This window comes from Gnatocerus cornutus, chromosome 9, assembly GCF_029298725.1.
Source record: "Gnatocerus cornutus isolate USDA-ARS CGAHR chromosome 9, icGnaCorn1.1, whole genome shotgun sequence".
Taxonomy (NCBI): Eukaryota; Metazoa; Arthropoda; class Insecta; order Coleoptera; family Tenebrionidae; genus Gnatocerus; species Gnatocerus cornutus.
Window position 1 is genome coordinate 6,756,213 of NC_142241.1, and position 19,534 is coordinate 6,775,746.

At 37.0% G+C, this 19,534-nt stretch overlaps 6 protein-coding genes across 10 annotated transcripts; 1 reads left to right on the forward strand and 5 right to left on the reverse strand.

Annotated features, from left to right (window-relative positions):
- Window positions 1-76: 76 nt before the first annotated feature.
- On the reverse strand, window positions 77-4,802 carry LOC148168259 (leucine-rich repeat flightless-interacting protein 2). Of its 5 annotated transcripts, XM_088045446.1 has the most exons (7): window positions 4,581-4,802; window positions 3,152-3,388; window positions 2,338-2,447; window positions 1,812-2,290; window positions 1,579-1,763; window positions 1,216-1,323; window positions 802-865 (listed from the first exon to the last, which is right to left on the reverse strand). In XM_088045446.1, exons 1-6 carry the CDS (start codon window positions 4,785-4,787, stop codon window positions 1,219-1,221), a joined length of 1,323 nt encoding a protein of 440 aa, XP_087901572.1. In that variant the 5' UTR covers window positions 4,788-4,802; the 3' UTR covers window positions 802-865; window positions 1,216-1,218. The 5 variants fall into 5 exon arrangements, with proteins under 5 accessions (XP_087901571.1, XP_087901575.1, XP_087901570.1 ...); XM_088045445.1 differs by lacking the exon at window positions 1,216-1,323 and having other exon boundaries at window positions 77-865; XM_088045449.1 differs by lacking the exons at window positions 1,216-1,323; window positions 4,581-4,802 and adding an exon at window positions 3,441-3,668 and having other exon boundaries at window positions 77-865.
- Window positions 4,803-10,959: 6,157 nt separating this feature from the next.
- Window positions 10,960-13,826, forward strand: LOC148168260 (acylamino-acid-releasing enzyme-like). The gene is made up of 9 exons (XM_088045439.1): window positions 10,960-11,143; window positions 11,188-11,396; window positions 11,447-11,598; window positions 11,783-12,199; window positions 12,246-12,391; window positions 12,435-12,606; window positions 12,653-12,904; window positions 12,955-13,092; window positions 13,136-13,826. Exons 1-9 carry the CDS (start codon window positions 11,132-11,134, stop codon window positions 13,744-13,746), a joined length of 2,109 nt encoding a protein of 702 aa, XP_087901565.1. The 5' UTR covers window positions 10,960-11,131; the 3' UTR covers window positions 13,747-13,826.
- Window positions 13,781-14,802, reverse strand: RpL10 (ribosomal protein L10). Its single transcript, XM_088045458.1, has 4 exons — window positions 14,729-14,802; window positions 14,577-14,605; window positions 14,199-14,504; window positions 13,781-14,153 (listed from the first exon to the last, which is right to left on the reverse strand). The coding sequence occupies exons 2-4, from the start codon at window positions 14,597-14,599 to the stop codon at window positions 13,823-13,825; spliced, it is 660 nt and encodes a 219-aa protein (XP_087901584.1). The 5' UTR covers window positions 14,600-14,605; window positions 14,729-14,802; the 3' UTR covers window positions 13,781-13,822.
- Window positions 14,803-15,131: 329 nt separating this feature from the next.
- LOC148168262 (general odorant-binding protein 72-like) lies at window positions 15,132-15,878 on the reverse strand. Its single transcript, XM_088044741.1, has 5 exons — window positions 15,767-15,878; window positions 15,643-15,718; window positions 15,507-15,595; window positions 15,274-15,459; window positions 15,132-15,223 (listed from the first exon to the last, which is right to left on the reverse strand). Exons 1-5 carry the CDS (start codon window positions 15,824-15,826, stop codon window positions 15,206-15,208), a joined length of 429 nt encoding a protein of 142 aa, XP_087900867.1. The 5' UTR covers window positions 15,827-15,878; the 3' UTR covers window positions 15,132-15,205.
- A 165-nt stretch (window positions 15,879-16,043) lies between these two features.
- Scox (Synthesis of cytochrome c oxidase) lies at window positions 16,044-17,312 on the reverse strand. The gene is made up of 5 exons (XM_088044740.1): window positions 17,036-17,312; window positions 16,802-16,988; window positions 16,558-16,755; window positions 16,305-16,513; window positions 16,044-16,258 (listed from the first exon to the last, which is right to left on the reverse strand). The coding sequence occupies exons 1-5, from the start codon at window positions 17,114-17,116 to the stop codon at window positions 16,109-16,111; spliced, it is 825 nt and encodes a 274-aa protein (XP_087900866.1). The 5' UTR covers window positions 17,117-17,312; the 3' UTR covers window positions 16,044-16,108.
- Window positions 17,313-17,536: 224 nt separating this feature from the next.
- Window positions 17,537-19,457, reverse strand: Skp2 (S-phase kinase-associated protein 2). Its single transcript, XM_088045450.1, has 7 exons — window positions 19,252-19,457; window positions 18,893-19,203; window positions 18,623-18,846; window positions 18,291-18,577; window positions 18,116-18,243; window positions 17,907-18,066; window positions 17,537-17,859 (listed from the first exon to the last, which is right to left on the reverse strand). Exons 1-7 carry the CDS (start codon window positions 19,311-19,313, stop codon window positions 17,670-17,672), a joined length of 1,362 nt encoding a protein of 453 aa, XP_087901576.1. The 5' UTR covers window positions 19,314-19,457; the 3' UTR covers window positions 17,537-17,669.
- Window positions 19,458-19,534: the final 77 nt, after the last annotated feature.

A 19,534-nucleotide genomic window follows, 5' to 3' on the forward strand; every position in this document is an offset into this window, starting at 1 on the left:
ACACTTATACAACGATAAAAGATTACAGCTAGTTCAGTGGAGCGTGAATTCTAGTAGGTTGAAAATGAAAAGTCAGTTTTTATAAATTAGTTTATTTCTTGAAATACCTTTTACCAAAAGAATATACACAAAAATCACATATTTCACATGTACAAATTTATGTGTTACATTTCAGTGTTAGAGCAGAATTACAAATTTTGACTTTTGTATGTTTTGATGTGCTTCAAGTTTGTGTAAAATATCACCAACTTGTTGAGCTTGCCAGAGAGCTAAAATATATTAGATATAATAATCTAAATTTCTGTATAAATTGAGCTAATATTGATTTTTTAGCTAAATTAAGTAATATTAGTATCACCTGGTATAGTACATAGAAGCAATTTTTGCTGGTAAATTATATTGCGATTTTGTAAGCAAATGGTACGGATATAATGCTCCTGAGATAATTTTTACACACATATATACAAAATAAAACAGTGGGGACTTACTCTACTAAATAAATACAAAATAACTGGACAAACAGATTTACACAATAAAATCAAATAAATAAATAAACAACAAATTTTAAAATGATCTCAATGATTTTGCATTTTTCGCTTAAAATTTATCAGAGTTAACACAAATTAAAATATGTTTTTCAATTTTATGACTAACGAAGTTCTCTCAATGCACTGCACTTTTCAAAATTTTTCACGCACTAACTTGCAATAGGAAATTTATTAACTGTTTCCCTTCACTAATTATTCGATGATTGTCAAAGTTCTTTTAGTAACGCCGATTTCGCATTCTTCAACTTATCTAATCGTTTTAATAAATGTGTATTTGCTGTTTCTAGTTCTTCTACTCGGCTCATTGCTTCCCTCGTCTAAAATAAAATCGCATTAATTTGAGACACAACCAAAGCTACATTCATGCAGTCGTGCAAAATCGGGAGCCCTATAACGTCACGATAATTAGCTTGTAATGTAAAGATTACTTAAGCGACATGCTCCAGTTCCCCGGAATGCTGTTCTTATAATGAGATAAAACAGTCAGAAAACAACGATCTACACTTACAACAAAAAGCGTAACTAGTCTAAGGGTGATTAATTAAAATGAAAAATTAATAAAACGTGTAACTGTTTATTTATTGTTACTGTACAGTCTGAAAATGTGGTTAGATGCGTTACGGTATTATAAATGAAAATGAAGAGTACTACATTACTACGATCATGCCATTTAAATAGCTCCAAGGGATTGTCGAAACAACAGTCGTTCACGTTGCTGGATCAGTGCCACATTTGAAGCTTCCACCAGCATCAATTTCTGTTTCAGGTTGGTAACCTGGCACAGTCAGGTTTATTTAAAAATAAATCGATCATACATAAATAAGTTACTCTGTCAAGACCAAAGAAGTTATTCAAGTTAAAATAAAAGAAAGAACAAAAGCCCGTGTTAGTAAGCACTATTACTACCTCTAGATACTTTCAGAAACATCATCGGAATCAGTTAAAGAAGCCTGCAAGTAAGAAAATACGTGCCAAATAAATAATAAGAAGCAAAAATAATGATCATGCAAGTGATTCTTTGCAAACCTACCTCTCTTTGCATTTTTCGTTTTTCGGCTTTTAGCGCTTCTTCCGCTTTTTCTGAAATTTCGGCGGCTGCCTTATACCTAATAACTTGACTTTCTAGCCTCGCCACCGTCGCTTGTAAAGTAGCGACGTCTTGTTCGGCTTTTTGAGCTCTGAATTTATAGTCCCCGAGCTGTTTGCTCGCTTCCCCTGAAACAACGCTTTTAAAAAAATTGATATCTCTCTTTAGTAACTCACTTTGTAGGTCTATTTCATCGACGTCGTGTTCCGATAATGGTCCGTTCAGCGTATTCACAGAATTCGATTTTTTTCTTTTGCTTCTCTCCTCTTCTAACTCTAATTTTAAATGGCTAATCTGATCTTGCAACTCGCTTTTTTCTTTCATAAACTTCGCCAATCGCACGTCTAAACTTCCCTCACCTGCACTTTCTAGTAACTGAGCATTTTCTATACTAACTAACGCTTTTTTCGGTGTTCCTATACTATTATTGAGACTAACGGCACCGTTGATTTGTTCTTCTTCGTTGAAAGAGTCTTCTCCGACGATGACTAAACCCTTCTCACTTATTAACTGGTCTCTTTCTTCTAGTTCTGCCCTAGTCACAGCCAAGTCATCTTTCAGTTTGGCACACAACCGTTTTAATTGTTCGTGTGCTCGGCACTCCTCTCGGTGTTCTCGCTTTAACTGGGAATGCTCTTCTTCCAATTCTTCTATCCTGGAGGTTGTATAATTAACACAAGGATCACGAAGCGCACGTCTTACCTATTTTTAAGTAACTCCAGTTGATATGTAAGAGATGTTTTGTCGTTATCGAGTTGGGCGTTGGCGATCATCGCCTTTCGGAATTTCTCCTCGTATTCCTTCAGTTCATTCTACGACAAAAACGATTGTTAAGTAATTAACTTGTCATTTAATACGACAGAATTGCAATTACTGCTTATTTAGCAAATGTGAGGTTCGTCCGTTTTATGATGAGTTTCATTATTACGGTTAATTTCCGGTTTTGGAAACTTTTTATTGACAGAATTGGCTACGTGTTAAACTTCTTATTTAAGCGCTATTTAACACAGACAGTTGCTAATTTTTTATACTTATTAAAGACTAAAAATTATTGAAATTGAAAACTTAGTTGCGACACAGTTATACAAGACACCAAGGTGCAATTAGTAAAGAAAGTGACGATTTCTCTTACGTTTTCAAAAATCAATGACTAATTAATGAAAGCTCATAGCCCAGTCATTTAGACGGTTCGCTCTAACATTAAAAATTAAAAATGACCAATTTCATAAACAGTACTATAAAGTGAGTCATTCATTATTACCACCCACACAAATTTAAGTCATGCAAGAACTCGCGAGCCTGATTAAAAAGTTCAACTCATAGTAAACATTTTGCATGTTAAAACCATAAGAATTCCTAATGAAGGCCGGATTTTCCAGAAGTGGCTCTAAACCACTGATTTCACAACAAGTTAGAGATATACCCAGAATTGGCAAAAATAACCATAAAAGCTGATGTGTCACGCATCGAAATCAACTCACACCTCCTTTGTTGTCAAAACCCATTTCGCCCTTACCCGCATATCCCTGAGACTGCCACCATCTTCCAGCGAGTCTTCAGAACTCCTTCTGCTAGATAGGTACCTACTACCACTCGTCGACGTCCTCGTCGTTCGCGCCATCGGCTCAGATAACATATCAAATTGTCGGTCTGCATTTTCTTCTTGTTCTTTCTGCTGCCTCTCCAGTTCGCGCATACGGATTTCCCTCGCTTCGGCTCGAGCCTGTCTTTTGGCCCACAAACGTGCTTCTGCCTGAAAACAACAAAAACGTTACTGACACGAAAACTACTTTCACTATCACTACTTTATCACTACTGCTTTGCATTAACTGTTGAATCACATCGTCAGAAGTCGTTTGTATTCTTTGTCCATCACAATCAGTGGAACTCTCCGATTTCGTTACGCCATCGATGCTAACACCTTCAATTGTGTCCGTCATTTTGAAAAAATTACACGTTTTTAACGCGACGTGTGACCATACCCCATAAACGGACGTTTTCTTATCGCGGTACGATATTTTATCGACCTGATAAGAAAGTGTCGCTGTTTTTACAATTTACCGTAATACCAAGTTGTTTGTTTCATACTTTCTTTGTTAGTCAAAGTCCTCAAAATTCCAAGGGGCTGATAACAGGTGCTGTGAAGTAGTTACACCCACGAATTTTACGAAATTTAATGGCTTGATGACAAACAAATATTCGTGAAATGGGGAGAAACGAAATGTCAAAAAAATTCAAATGAAGTGTAGTTTTTTTGAATTGTGGTTTGTTACCTTCTGCGGGACGACATGACGTCAAGACAAATGATATCATCCTTATATAAAGACCATCTGTTGGAGTGTGTCAATAGATCACATAAAAGAATACCGCTCAACAACGTAATCGTGACACAATCATTGCCGTAAAAAAGCGTTACCACTCTCGCTAAATTGTAAAAAATAAGATAAAAAGCCTTACAAAAGTATCATGGGTTGCCTAGTTTATTATAAAAGACCATCGTTTTTTTAATATGCAATTTCAAATTATATAGTAAAAATCTGTTTAAGCGCTCCTAAAAAGATACGTTCATTGCTATTAATAGAATTTAAATTAGTTTAAAGATAAATCTCTAGTCAATTTTCCGCAACTGATAAAAGCATCAAAACAGATGGCAACTGAACAATATACACAGTGATCCTTAAACCATTCGGACTACCTTAACGGGAGAGTGAATGAAGACTCCCACGACCGACTAAAAAAAATTTTTCGCTTAATACTGAGATGATTAAAATCTTCGCCATTTTCTGCGGAATTCAGTTTATAAATAAATGATTTCACCTCAGGAAATCCTCTCGCCTCTCTTTGAACTTTCCGATATTTATAACCAATCATTGGGATCGTAACTTCTTCATTTCTTGGTTTATTCATTTTATCGATCCCTGAACCCGCCTCCGTCTGATACTCACATTTTTCTTGCACATCGAGACTGTGGTCACGAACAGAACGTGAGCCGGAGGAGTATCATCGCTTTCCGAAAGACAGTCGCTCAACGAAGGACTTCTTTGTATCTGATGGCCCCATTTCGACTGCACTACCACTTCCGGTGCAACCACCATTGTTCTAATAATTTTTTCGGTAAAGAAACGACACCTCACAGTACTGAATAAAGTCATTAGAATATTATTTAACGCGTTGCTACTTTGAATAAATATTTGAGCTTGCTGATAAAAATATGTGAAAAATACAGGAGGATAAATATTTCACCAGTACACCATCATGTTGGGAGACACGACTCAAGACTGCTAGTAAGAACTATTCATACATAAATACCTACAGGCGAAACCCCTCATAAGAGACGGCGGAGTTCATTCGCCCAAAATACCAGCGGAATCGACAAAAGTAAAAGAATTATCAGTGAGGAGGCGGCACGTAAAGTCGGTTCGGTACCTTTCAGGGGTTTCTTTTGATGTGTATTCTTCGAGTTTTATTAATCCGGCAATAAAAATAGCACCGGTTCTAAGAAGCATTTGGTAAATGTCATGCATTTTTACCAGATGCAAGCTTATTGTAACAGGATCAGGATATTTTTAAATTCTTTGAACCACCCTGAAAACAAAACCGCAACTTTTGGTCCTTCTTAGTGTTCATTATTTTAGAGAAAGTCCTCATGTTTTATGGCTAGAAACCGAATACCTTAATAAATAAATAAGAAAAAGTGGCACAAAAAACATAAGCACTGAATAATACATATTACGAAACTTTTTTTTCCAATTTCTTTTACCTTCCACCTTTACACACTGAATAGAATAAGTGTTTGTTAACTGTAACAAAATCATAAATCGTGCTCGTGATTCCTCTTCATTTACACTTACGTAACACAGTGCGTAATATATTCTTTTTCAAATTCAACAAGTTGTTTATAAAACATGGAAATTTTCAGGATGACCCATATTAGAACAATTTTATTTGAACTAAAATTTTAATTGTTTCCCGGATGTAAAAACAATATAAGAAAACTTTACGAAGTTCGTAAACTTCTTACTAGTGTGTTATTAAACTAATAATATCTTCTGTTTTGTTATGAGATCATCAATATTTACCAATAGTCTTTTTAAACTGATTTCGATCTGAGAAGTGGAATAAATTAATATTTCAACGACGAAACTAATAAATTAATCGAAATATATTTTCCCGCAAAGAAATCGCCGAATAATTTATGATAAAATGAACTTGGAGTGTCTCAAAACTTTAGAAAGCTTCCACTATGATTACTGGAAGAACTTGAGGATCTTAAAAACATTAAATTAATATGAAAAATTCACAAAAATAGTTTCAAAATTTTGAAATTTAAGAGTGATAACTTCATTATATTGAGCTCAAATAATTAAAATTTAGTTCTCGCAGTGAAACGATGAATTTATTGGATTGAAATCCGTCCTGTTCACATCTGAAATTGAGTAGGCAGCAGTAAACACTCAGGAAATTTTATAGCTCAATAACGAGCAGAAAATTAAGGAACTCATGGCGTAAAATATTTGATATCCACCTAATTTTTCCTTGAAAAGCCTTGAAGTTTTCAGACATTGTTATTTAATCCAGCAATAAACAAAGAAAAGTTTTACCCAGATAATTCGCACCAGTAAACAAAACAAAAATCCACAAAGATAAGATTGAAACAAGTATTTAAACAACGTATTTCACAAGTCAGGTGTATTTCAGTGTATTTCAGTGACGTTTCTAGGGTAAGTGAATGTTTCTGCTAATTTTATTAATTAGTAAAGCGAGCAATTGTAATTTGATTTCGTGGCAAGGACATTGAAGTACGTTCTTTATTTTATCACGCCATACAGATAAGTCGGTAGTGAATATTAATTTAAAATGTAGCATAAACACTCTATAAAAGAAGTTACGCGACTTCAGTTAATTGAATTTTTCAATTTCCACTTTCACACTCAGCGTCACTTGCGGAAGTTTAACCCCTCAGACAATCTTAAAATACATGTATCCGTAAATAGCCCGAAAGGGATGAACTTTCCCCGGACAAAAACACACCGGAAACGTTTCCGTTTCAAAGGAAATCACCGTGGCTTTTCTTGCTGCTTCTGGTTATGACTAATACTCGTTCATATGTGGGTGTACAAAAACTGACTATCTAATCTCTGAACGTGTTTCGCCCATGTACATGTCGTCTTAAGTTATGGGAAACAACGTCACGGCGACTTGGAGAAAAATGCAATGGTTAGTCGGAGCCCACGAAATTATATATGCCTGTTCTCGTTTTAAATATAGACCTGGGATCGCCTTATTTTCATTCCACGAGTCTCCTATGCATCCTCACCTATATCCGTTCCATCCAGAGTGCGCTTCTAAATTTAATAACGTCTATGGGACAGCAAAATTGCTTACCTCTTTGGCGATTTGATCGAGGGCTTGGTCCTCTGCAGACGACTTGGCCGCGATGCGTCTTCGCCCGCCAACGCCGTCCATGGCGAGGATTTAATGGAGAGGACAACACCAACACCAGACCTGGACAATACACAAGAAACGTCACAGGGAGTTTACAAAAACAAGGGAATAACATTGTTAAAGGGGTTAAAGGGACCACCACCTTTTGAGATGGAGATGTGCCAGCTTTGACGCTCCACTGTCCTGATCTAAATACCATCGATTGTATTTGAGAATTGCTGACTTCGGGATTATGAAAGTCACATTGAGGATTGTGCATTAAACATTCCATTGATTGTGCGAATCGAAAGAAAAATTTTGTTGCGTCAATCGAAGTACAGTAATGGTAATTATTCCCATTTTTGGCCAACAAGTGTCTTCGTTTGTATTTCTTTTGCAGTTAGTCTGATTTTGTAGATGTGGGATCTACATTTTTTTATAGTCAGCTCATTAATTCACGTATTTAAAGTTAATTAGGTAGTAAGTAATAAAAAATGAAATAAGAAATTCCTTTCAAGATTAACATCCTAAACGCGAGGAAATAGGGTTGTATCTCTTGGAGTTTCCTTTTTATTATGTAATTTCTGTTTTTTCTGCATTTCTTCGTCGATTATCTCATCTTTTATTAAAGAAACAATGGAGAGCAATCTAAATCTGTCAAAGTGAGGGTTTTGTGAAAAAATCTGCAACTTTTCGAAATTATATTATGTGGGGGAATGCATACTGCCTGCATATTACATTTTCGAAAACTGATTACGACGAACCCACAGGTTTTATATCACCGAACACCAAACTGCCTACGCCACCCCGTTCCATCAGCACTTCATTGTTTTAAGTTTGATAAGATAACCAAAGCATCAGCTTCCACATGAGCCTGAACAAAGTTGAATATTTCCTAGGCCAACTGAAGATTCTTGCAGATTGCTCCAAATTAGTGTTAAATTTTTACATCTATTTACCAAAACATTATAATGAGGTGTTAACAGAGATTTGGAAAATAATAGATCCGGTTACTATATGGAAATTTGGATATACGTTACACAAAACATGTGCAACAAGAATTTTTATTTCTGTCTCTACCTATTGCACTGATTCCTATCGCTGATACGCTTATGCAGTATTGTCTCTCTCGTAAGGATGGAACCAATCAGAGATCATGACGTAGATCGTTACTCGAATTTCAAATGGCAAATCCAAATTGTCATAGCCAGTGTCAGTAAAGAACTTTGAATGCAAAGTTTTGTGAATTTAAAGGTTTTAGACGTTATTTCTCTTGTATGTTGCTAAATTTTGTGTCAAGGATCTTTCATCACTAGTTTGATTTCGTTTTGCTGTCTTTTAATGTATTGTTAATCTTCTACATCAAGTGGAGACTCCCACAATATGAATGCGGTAAAACCGATCATTTATAGCTCCACAATTAAACGATATTGATACAATTCTCAGTGTGCATAACATAGTTTTCAATAGGTTTAAGGTCAAACACTAATGACAAAATCAAAATTACCAACGTGTGACTAACACTTTTCTAGTCTGACACCAGAAACCTGGCAAAATGGAGAAGCTAATTCAAACAGCCTAGATTAATTGTAAGAACATAGAAAACTTTACATTAGACCCAGACTTCTAAAGAAGAAAATGCAGAAAGTCTCTTTTAAGATGTATTCGCCACTATTTACATCAATTTGATTTTGTTCCTCGTCCGAGTGTAAGAAAAAAGCGCAGTCTTCTCTCGGTCTGCCACGATCTTCTTTTACTCCTTTCTACTCATTGTTAACCTTTTTGCCTTTGTCCAAATCTTAAACAGAATCTTATTTGCTAGAATGTCACAGGTTTCCTAGCGTGTTCTTCTTTCTGTTCTTACTTGTCGTCAGAGCTGTCCATTATTTTGTTAACCAGTTCTGAGCTTCATATTCTTTTGATGTTCTCAATAATCTACTTGTCCCTTTTTAATGTATTTTTTTACTGCTTTCATGTATTTTTCTTCAATACTTTGAACATTTCTCCATTCATACAATTTAGTTAGGTACACCTTGGATTTTTATTAACTAGGATATTTCTTTCAATTGAATCTTGATCTTTTCTCTCTTCGTCAAAATCCATGTTTTTCTTCCTCTCCTTATTTTTGGTGACTTCCGTTTCAATTATAAATCATCTGCTAATCGCATCATAATTCACTTTCTTTGCACTTTGTAGTCTATGGTTAATTTTCATATTTTGCTTCTCAATTTCTCCACAGACGACGATTTAGTTCAGAAACATGCCAGTTGTAATATTCCATTGATTTTTATTTCACTAGTTAGCCCTTATTTGTACCATTTCTATTCTAGGCTTATTACAAAATCTGTTTCGACAATTCTCGCACAAATTTGTTCAAATGCGTCTTAAGCCAAAAATTCTTCTTTGAACTCACTTTCTGTCGTCTGTAGTATGCGACGTCGGTGGTTTTATGGTGCTGAGAGAACTTGTTGTGTTACAGTACGTTGGATTACTCATTTTGCTGTGAACTGTCACACATTACAATTGTTGTCAATCTGTTGTCAAGTTTTAAAATTAGCCAATCAAAAACTCTCCATTCTGGCGAGAGAGATAGGTATACATTGTATCCCGTGAATGCGTGCAACAGACAAGGACGAAAGTTGTAAAGCTCGTCGAAGATATGTTTATAAGACTTTTGACTATGTCCCCCCATCTATTAACTCTCAAATCTCTGGGTGTTAATTGCGACATTCCCACTTCATTAGATGGCGTCTATTGGTAGATAAAACTTTTGCATCTTTTCCTTGAAAGTTCGTTATGATCTGGAATATTTACTCTTACATAATGAATTAATGATAACAATCGCACATGTTTGTCATCATTTCTATAAAGGCTCCCTGTTTAAACATACAAGGAATTTACATTCCAACAAGAATAGAACTAACGTATCTGTGGCGAACAATAAACAAGGTAATACAAGGGCGAACGAAGTCATTAACAGGACATTGCGTCTATGTTATTCTTCTAAAAAAGGCGGAAGTGAAAACCAAAGGAAGTCGGTTTTGACGAGCTGACATACCATTAGTACTGTAAGCAATCAATTTACCATACTTACCCTAGACAGAAAATCGTTATTTAAGTGGCCCCTCTAAAAATGGACTTGTCATGGTCTTGAGGACGCAATTCAATAAAATGTGATGTTCAGTGTTAATTAAAATAACAAACAGCTTGTCTCCAAATCTCCAAAATAGAATCTATTTTTAAATGAGTCGTTAACGATTTGGAGAAATCGATGATTGTCTTGATATAACTGTGGGGGCTACGCCATCAACAAACACACATAAAACCCATCGTTGGAGGTAAAAAATGAACAAATAAATGATATAAACGATTTGAGCAAGCAGGTGTTAGTGGGTGTGCTCGTTTATACCTGGCGACCTGCCAAAATACGAAAAACCACCTAATACTCACTCGCAATTCTGAGGGTTCATCTAATTTCTTCCTGTTTCATAATCATACTAATCGAAAAAACCATCCAAAATCCAACCAAAATCAATTAATACGATCGACCTCTTGAGACGTCTGAGGGGTGTAACGATTACAAAGAGATTCACAAAGTATTATCACACACATCAAAACAAATCACAACACATGATATTTTCTTGATAAAAACGCAACACTGTTTTATCTTATCACAGGACAACTTACGAAATAATCTCAGTTATATGCAAAATTCTACACATGTGTAAATTTGTGACGACATTTCTTTTTCGGTTCGCGATCCACAACTGCCAACTTATAAAAAATTCGCAAAATCCCCCAAAATACAACTGTCAAAACGCAATGTCACAAACCCAACAAAAATATAAAAACCCCATTCTAAAATTAATTCGAAACCTCGTTTTTCAATGAACTAGTCATAAATCAGCGGAAAAAAGCGAAAAAAACGAGGTGATGAGCCTCATTATGTTGTAATTACTTTGAAACTGTCTGTCTTGACAGTTGATGGCGCGATCTAACCTCACTTTTCCAAAAATTTAATTTTAGTTACAGAGGCGTCTGCCGGCTTCCATTACAAGCAAAATAACCAACAATGTCAGCTAACGTAAGTTGTACAAAAATTGCTTCATTTATAATCCAGTTTTTTAGGTTGACAAAATTGTCAAAACTTACAGGGCTTTAAGTGCCATTCCTAGCTTAGTTAAGGCTAAACTAACTAATAATGAGACTGTTATTAACGCCAGATGGTCCCAACGAAACCTGGAAAGGGGTGAAAACACCGAGTTCTTGAAGACAATAGGAATAACATCTGATTTTAGTAAACAGTATGAATCTTTACCCTTAGATGTGACTAATGAGTGAGTATTTTGAAAGTACAGGGAACTTTTAATATATCTGAGCTTTTAAGGGTACTCTCGGTCATTTCCCCATCGGAACGCTACAAAGCGGTTTTGAAAAACTCCAATGAGAAGCAGTATTTGGAAATCTGGCAGAACCAGAACCTTGCTAAGACTGTTGAATTAAATGCCCTTGATCTTCATGGGGACGTGTATGCTGATGGTAAAAACGATTCTTTTGTACCACTTTTTCTCGCTTGTTACAAACTTGCCCCTGTCATTACCCAAAACAAAAAAAAAAGTAGATGATCTCTTGGATAATCTTTTACTTTTTACTTGACGCCAATGATACTGAATTGCATAACTAGTTCTTAAAGTCTACAAAAACCGTCTTGTTTTTTTCCCAGGCGAATTTCGCACCTTTGAATGGTCGCCTGACGAAACCAAGCTCCTGTACATCGCCGAGTTGAAACTTCCAAAGTCCGAGCCGTTCTATAAAAGAGCCTCAAAGAGACCTAAAAATGACGCTCCTGACTCTGATAAACCCAAAGCTAAGGGCGAGGAATACTTGTTCAGGCAAGACTGGGGCGAGCAACTCGTGGGCAAGAAGAAGTCGGTAATAGCAGAGTACAATCTCGAGAACGATGAAGTTGAGATCCTAAATGGAGTCCCAGATGATGTTTGCCCAGCTCAGGTAGTTTACTCCCCTGATGGTAAATACGTCGTTGGGGTTGCTTATACGACTGAACCTAGGAAATTGGGACTCATCTACTGTACCAACAGAGCTAGCACTATTTTTAAGCTAGATTTTGCTGGGAATTATGGTAGGAATTGTTTAGATCCCCCTCAGGACTAATTTGTCTATTCTAGTCGCTCTTCAATTAGGAGACAAAGCTGTGAAGTCTCCGATTTTTACTCCAGATGGAAAATTCTTGGTGTGGTTGCAACGGGATGCTGGAGGTGCCCATGCTAACTGCATGGCACTCATGAAAGCGGCGCTGCCTTTAAATGATAAGGTGATTGTAAAAATGCAAGTCATCATATAAAAGTAAAATGTAGCCGGCAATTTCAGTGGTCGTGGATGTGGTAAGGACTGAAACTGAGACTGATAATGGGGCTAAGTTTTACGGGCTGTACAATAGTAACTACATAAGGCGATGGGCGAGCGGAAATAGACTGGTGGTGTCCACAAATCAGAAGAACACCGTGAACACCTACCTCATCGATATTGGTAAAAATCCCGAGCTCTGGAACTACCATCACTAATATCATTTTAGATTCTGGTAAAATTACCGAGTTAGCATACGAAGGGGGCAGTCAAATTGCGCTAGATGTGAAAAACGACGTCATTCTAGTAAACCGCAGGAATTATCTCAAACCTGATATCCTAGCCATTGGTAAACTACCTCCTAAAGGATCTGAAGGACCAGTGTCTTGGACTGAATTAACCACAAGCTCAGTGGTCAGCGGTCTTGAGAACTGTACCTATGAGTACCTTGATTTAACGCAAAACACCAGCGATAGCGTCAGTAAGTTTTCCCCGCGACAATCCTCAAGTGTTCTAATCCAAAACTTCCAGAAACCTTCACAGCGATTTATCTAGGACCAAAAACCGGAGCCTCAAAGTCTACAAATCTTGTAGTATGGCCCCATGGTGGCCCCCACAGTGCCTTCGCCAACAATATTGCCTTAGAATCAAATCTGTTCCTTTCAATGGGTACGTTCATTGCTCATGGAGCGTAACGTTACGTTGTTTCTAGGCTTTGCTCTTCTCTTCGTCAACTACCGCGGGTCTATCGGCGCGGGCCAAGCCAGCGTAGACTTCCTTCTAGGCAAAATCGGCCAAGCTGACGTCTCCGATTGTGTTCTCGCCACTCAGACGGCGCTCCAGAAATATCCATTGTTAAACCCTGATGGGGTGGTTCTCTGTGGCGGCTCCCATGGTGGGTTCTTGGTCACACATCTGAGTGGACAGTACCCAGACATGTTTAAAGCGGTCGTTGCAAGAAATCCGGTCATTGATGTGGCTTCCATGAGTGTTCTTTCTGATATTCCCGACTGGACTTACGTGGAAGCTGGATATAATTACACTCAAGTCGGGAAACCCAGCGAGGAGGTGCTCCTCGCGATGAGAAGGGCGTCTCCGATTGAACACGCACATAAAGTCAAGGCCCCGACTATGCTCCAAATCGGAAGCAAAGACTTGAGAGTACCCCCTTCTCAAGGATTCGAGTACTACACGCGATTGAAAGCGAACGGAGTCAAAGTGAAGATGAATCTGTACGAAGATAATCACCCCCTCGCTCAAATTCCTAATGAAATGGACAATTTGATTAACTCCTTGTTGTGGTTCCAAGAACATCTCAAGTAATGCTCAAGGATTTATTATTAAGACAATAAAAAACTTTGATAACTTGTATTTTTTATTCAGAATAGAAATGTACAAACTAAGCAGTTAAAAGCTCTTCCTGTACTTTTTTCCATGCAGCCAAAGGCCCATGTTCAGGTCGGTACTGAACATTGCAACCATCATGAGCCAGTCTTCCGTTTTCCTTCAATTCTTCAAAAACATCGCGGTCATATTTCGTAAAACCGAACTTCTTGGAAACGTAAATTTTTTGGCGTCCAGGGAACTTGAACTTCGCACGACGTAAAGCTTCAATAACTTGGGCCTTAAAACGGTCGCTAGATCTCACACTCATAATCGGTTGGCCGATATTAACACGTGCGACTGTGCCTTGGGGTTTACCAAAAGCACCTCTCATTCCAGTCTGGAGCCTACAGAAAAATTGCACTGTCATGCTTCCATTAATCACAACTCACCTATCAGCTCCAGCGCACGATAACATCTTGTTGATACGAATAACATGGAAAGGATGGAGTCTCATACGAATATGGAATTGATCTTTGCCGCAATTCTTTACCAAATATTTATTGGCGCAGATACGTCCCGCTTCCAGAGCTTCAGAACTGAGTTGTTCATATTCGTCTGAGACTAAATGAACGCAGAGTGGGAAATCGTCGACTGTGGCCTTCTTCTTTCCCAAGTCGAAAATGCGGATTTTGGGGTCGGGGACACCACGACAGAACCGCGATTTGGGGTACGGTTTGTTTTTACAGTACCGATAACTAAAAGAATGAATAATATTAAGAAAGAATTAGAAATGATGAAAAATGAAGGTTAGAGTGAAGGTAACATACCATCTCGCTGGACGTCTACCCATCTTGACCTGCAACCAGAAATGGGAAAATTATTAGAAAATCTCGTAGATGAACACCTTGTGAGTGTGTTTCAATCACGTATTGCACAATAATGTGAAAGATGACTAAAATATTTGCGGAAATTTACTTACACAGATAGACACCACACGACAACAAACTGAAGAGAGTTTGACAGGAGCTCGTTCGCATGCGCAAAGCAAATCGATGTTCGGTGTTCGAACATCAAATATTCGATAAAGGCGGTTTTTTTCAATTATGAAGTTTATTTGAAACTGTTTGGAAATAAAATGTTGATTTTAGGTATTAAGTAAGTAATTAATACTATTTTTTTCAGGATTTTCGGGAAAAACGGATTGTTTTTATGCACACTTTTTTTAAACTTTTTTTTGAAAATTCTATACAATTTCAAGTGAACCACTAAAAACGTTATATTTTTTAATAATCTGTGTTAAAATTTCTCGATTTCACCCCAACTAGCAAAAAAAAGGGGAAAATATCACTGAGAGCATTCCAATGGTTCAATCATGGAAGAAGGAGAGATAAAAACAATTCTATTGTGCGACACCATTTTAATAAATATACAAAGACCGGGGACAAAAACCTTGTAATCATGGGATGAAGTATTTCTGTAAACAAAAGAAATAAATACATAGCATAGAAAAAACGTTGAATTTACCGCTGGATTATCCAAATAAACGCAATGAGCTATTTCATAACCAGCCTCGCATTTATCCGTGGGGGTCTTCACAGCGTCTTTACAATTTGTTATCGATGCAACTGCTGTGGCTCGTATACTTTCAGGAGCTTGATTATTAATAGTTTGTACTCCAAATTCCCATTCAAAAACGTTATCTTTGCTGATCTAAATCATAACAAATTGTGAAAAAAAAAGTTAATTATCCTTCTTACCATTTTTTGCATGTTTAAAATACACCAGAGATAGCATTTTCCACTTTTTTCAATGTTCCATTCTCCATTATGCATTCCAGCAATTTCCGCTGAAAACAGAGCTGTAGTTATGATTTATCAAAATTAAATTCTTTACCATCTGTGGCTTTGAATTTTGGCTGGCAAACATTTCTAACGAGTTTTAAAGTAGCCTTCATCTGTGCTTCGGTCATCTAATAAAATGATTTTAATAACTTCTAAAGAATGGAAACAAAACTTACCGCACAGTACGCATTATGAAAGTTCAGAGTCGCAAAAAGAAGCAACAGTGCAACTTTCATCGTTATTTTTTATCACACAACATAGGGAATGAATGAATGAGTTGTGTAACTTTGTTTTTATACGCGCGTTGTTTTTTTCGGGGCGTTCTTTATTTTTGTTTTTATTCTATAATTGTTACTTCTACACCAATTTTCCTTTTGAGTGAATTTCAATCCATCCACGTGCAAAAATGATGTATTTGTAGGTATTATTTAAACGGAAGGTAATAACACAGCGTTTATAAAAAGCTAATCTGTAATTTATACTAAGAATTATGATACAGAACCACGGGAAATTCCCCATTAAAACCAACTCTTGACTTTCATCTTAGCAAATTTTAACATGTTGACTTTGATAGAGGTCGTAATTTCTACTGCATTCTTGTTTTGACCATAGTAATCCACGAATTGTCCATCAGGGTCCACTAAATACATGATTATGGTGTGGTCAACCTGAAATTACCGACATTATTCCAAGAATAGAATAATTCTAACATACAATGTAATCACTATCTTTATCTTTAGGTCCTGCACTGAAATACACGCGGTATGCTTTACAGGCTTTTGCAACCTGTTCTACAGTTCCAGTCAAACCTAGCAATCTAGGGCTGAATTCAGCGCAGTATTTCCCGACTATTTCAGGGGTGTCTCTCTGAGGGTCAACTGAGATAAATAAGGGCTGTACTGTGGGGGTGTCGGGACTAGAATCTAATAAAAAGTTAGATTGAGATTAAAATGAGAGTAATTAGAACCTAGATCGTTAATTACAGCTGCCATTTTTTCAAGTTCATCTGGGCAGATATCAGGGCAATGAGTGAACCCAAAGTAAATTAACAACCATTGCCCTAGGAACTCATCACTTTTTCTTGTCTTACCCTTGGAGTCTACTAGTTCAAAGTAGCCCCCAATTTTAGCTTTACCCAACATTCGCTTGCGTTCTCTCATCAGCGCTAGAAGCTCATAGTTATGATTGTTAATTTCACGCCAATTAATTACCATCCTCTTTCTCTTTCCTTAAGTAATACATAAAGCCCAGTAAACCACTCCCCAGTACTCCCGTTATCACAAAATTCTTCCATGATATGGGGCCCACACCTTTACCGGCTTCTTTGCCTATTTTGGGGCGTGAACTGTCGCTGAAATTCCTTCTTAAAATGACCCTGTGGAGTTTATTGAAGCGGCTCTGCAACAAAATTATCAGTTTTTGGAAAAGTGAGACTAAAAGTTCACCAGAGTTGCAGCAGAGGTGTTAAAAAGTTTGTGACTGGACTTTAGGGCCGCGCTAGCCACCGTTGTTAAGAGGGTAGTCATGTTTGAGGTTATGTCGCATCAAGTCTTATTTTCCAAGAGTAAGTACACTTGTGGATTAGTTAAGTTCACTACTCTTAAGTTGTGAATAATTCACAGCCAATTCGTTGATACAAACTCTAATTTTTTTAAAACTTGCCGGTAATTTCAAGATATAGGTTAAGTGTCATCTACCAATGTTGGTAGCCCTGAATGACTGAAATTTGAAACCAAAATTTGTAATTTTTTAAATTAAAAACTGGTGAAAGACGTCGTCCTGGCTGTTGGTAGTCCTGTTAAAATTTTGAAAAAAAAACATGGCGGAAGTTTTTTATTCGAGTTAAAAATGTGCAAATTTACCGTTTTAAACGTAAGTATCGCAAAACTTGGTGTAAAACTCAACGTATTTAAAACCGAAATGATTTAGGGAATAAATTCCGGTGTCATAAATCAGCAATTAATTTTATTGGACTCCCATTCAAAAAAACATAAAAATTAATATTAATCCCCAAAAGTAAGGCACTTATTCTGAAAAACTTAAAATAACATCACATTGTGCTCTTTTGGCAATAATACATCAATCTCTGACTCTCATATTCCAAATTTTTGATGAGTTCCTCGTCCCTACTGTAGGCCTTGCAACTGAACTAAACATGAACTTGTTAATGTTAACAGTGACGCCCAACGCATCCTTGATTAGTTTCAGTTCATCTGGGTTGATACCGTGGACGTCCAAATATGCGAGACTTTTCATTTCTTTAAGGCACCTAAAAATTCAATTATTGTAACAAAAACAAGGCGCTAAAAATCTTACATTAATGAGCGGTATGGGATTAGATAACATCGTGACAATGATAAGAAGTTCAGTTCGTTTAAGACAGTCATATTTTTCACAGCCTCTCCAGTGATTGCAGTGCAATCTGACAAGTCCAGTTCGCGAAGATTTGGACATTTTTTGACTATTTGTACCACATCTGCAATCAGGCGTTAATAAAAAAAAACCCAATGGATTAGGTAACTCACTTTCATCATGAATGAACTTCCTGCAGCCAGCAAAGTTGAATCTGTCCAACGTTGCGGGTAAGTTCTTACAAATAAAGTTAATACAATTTGAGCTTAAGTACGTCCATGCCAAGTTCAGTTCTTTCAACCTAGAAACTTTTAATTATAGCATTGATCCAAACTTTTGGAAACCTACTTTCTGCAGTAGGTGAAGAGATGCTCTAATCCAGTCAAGTGTACACCAACTGCCATTGCCAAATTCAGGACTTCAAGCTCTCTGTTGTTTTCAGAGAGAGCTTGAAAGACGCCATCACTAACTGTGACACTCTCTAAGCTCAGTTTTTTTAGTCTTCGACATTTACGAAGAATTTGAGCTAAACTTGACGGGGCGATTGACGCCATTGTAAGATCTAAATACATCAAACGGCAGCGATATTCAGGTTGGGCTGCTTTGACGTTGGGTAAAATCGGCGGTGAAAGAACCTGAAACTTTCTATTAGGACAAGAATTGTAAAAACTGGAACTTACTCTAGTTCTTGCAAGTCTTAAGATTATCACTTGTCTGCTCATGATGGTCCCCATGGCTCCAGGTTCTAAAGTACGACGGGACACATCCATTCTTGTCCATAAACTCTCATCCTCAACAAGTTGACTAAATCTCTTACAAACTAGAGCTACATTACCTAATTGAGATTTCGAAAAGTTTTGGAAAATGTTTAAGATCACCTCATCTGATAACCTATCAAAGTAATCTGCAAGAAATTGTTATAAGAAGGTTCACATAGTTTAGTTTCTTACTTATGTTCAAGTTTTGAGAAGGACTGTGCAGTTGTGGGAATATATCAAACTCCCCCAAAGACAGTTTTTGAAGCGTATTTTCCGGCAGTGAAGCTTCTAGTACCGCGATTTGTTCCCTGTTAACAGTCGGAGACTCCACTGGAGGAGTGAAAACCGATCGTTGTCGTTTCAGTTCATTTGCTAAATCAAACTCAGAATCACTGACCAATCGGTCTACACCAGAATCATAAACGGAATGTAAAATCAGTTCATTTTTACTCAAAGTCCAACGATTGGCCTCTTGTACATTTATATCGTAGCGAGCTCTTTTACTAGAAAGTTTTAGTAGAAGTTGATCTTAACCTCTTCTAATAACTTACCAGACTGGGGATCCGTCAATGTCCACATTCACGGATTGCAAAATATTGTGTGCCGACATCATTTTTGCGGGTTTGTTTGCGATTTTTTTACCTAATTAATGCCATAATACGTTCCCCCCAAAACCAGAATTCGGGCGCCCCTTTTGTGCGCGGTTCTCTAATTTTCGCTTCTGTTGCCAACGTCAACGTGGAAATGTCACTAAAGTTAATAACATCGAAATGGATTCAACTTGGATTCGACGAAAGGTTACAAAAAAGCGGCAAATTTGAATTCAAAAATTAA

Coding starts and splice junctions, on each gene's coding strand:
- LOC148168259 (XM_088045444.1), bottom strand. CDS start 4,787: ATGACTTTATTCAGTACTGTGAGGTGTCGTTTCTTTACCGAAAAAATT. Junction 3,389..4,580: donor TCTCGATGTGCAAGAAAAAT/GTGAGTATCAGA, acceptor TGTTGTTTTCAG/GCAGAAGCACGTTTGTGGGC. Junction 2,291..2,337: donor CTGGAGTTACTTAAAAATAG/GTAAGACGTGCG, acceptor TACAACCTCCAG/GATAGAAGAATTGGAAGAAG.
- LOC148168260 (XM_088045439.1), top strand. Junction 12,200..12,245: donor AGATTTTGCTGGGAATTATG/GTAGGAATTGTT, acceptor TGTCTATTCTAG/TCGCTCTTCAATTAGGAGAC. Junction 13,093..13,135: donor AAATCTGTTCCTTTCAATGG/GTACGTTCATTG, acceptor CGTTGTTTCTAG/GCTTTGCTCTTCTCTTCGTC.
- RpL10 (XM_088045458.1), bottom strand. CDS start 14,599: ATGGGTAGACGTCCAGCGAGATG. Junction 14,505..14,576: donor GGTAGACGTCCAGCGAGATG/GTATGTTACCTT, acceptor TCATTCTTTTAG/TTATCGGTACTGTAAAAACA. Junction 14,154..14,198: donor TCGTGCGCTGGAGCTGATAG/GTGAGTTGTGAT, acceptor ATTTTTCTGTAG/GCTCCAGACTGGAATGAGAG.
- LOC148168262 (XM_088044741.1), bottom strand. CDS start 15,826: ATGAAAGTTGCACTGTTGCTTCTTTTTGCGACTCTGAACTTTCATAAT. Junction 15,596..15,642: donor AAAATTCAAAGCCACAGATG/GTAAAGAATTTA, acceptor CTCTGTTTTCAG/CGGAAATTGCTGGAATGCAT. Junction 15,460..15,506: donor TTTTAAACATGCAAAAAATG/GTAAGAAGGATA, acceptor GTTATGATTTAG/ATCAGCAAAGATAACGTTTT.
- Scox (XM_088044740.1), bottom strand. CDS start 17,116: ATGACTACCCTCTTAACAACGGTGGCTAGCGCGGCCCTAAAGTCCAGT. Junction 16,756..16,801: donor AAGGAAAGAGAAAGAGGATG/GTAATTAATTGG, acceptor ATGAGCTTCTAG/CGCTGATGAGAGAACGCAAG. Junction 16,259..16,304: donor ATAAAGATAGTGATTACATT/GTATGTTAGAAT, acceptor CGGTAATTTCAG/GTTGACCACACCATAATCAT.
- Skp2 (XM_088045450.1), bottom strand. CDS start 19,313: ATGATGTCGGCACACAATATTTTGCAATCCGTGAATGTGGACATTGAC. Junction 18,847..18,892: donor TTCTCAAAACTTGAACATAA/GTAAGAAACTAA, acceptor AATTTCTTGCAG/ATTACTTTGATAGGTTATCA. Junction 18,244..18,290: donor CTCTTCACCTACTGCAGAAA/GTAGGTTTCCAA, acceptor AAAAGTTTCTAG/GTTGAAAGAACTGAACTTGG.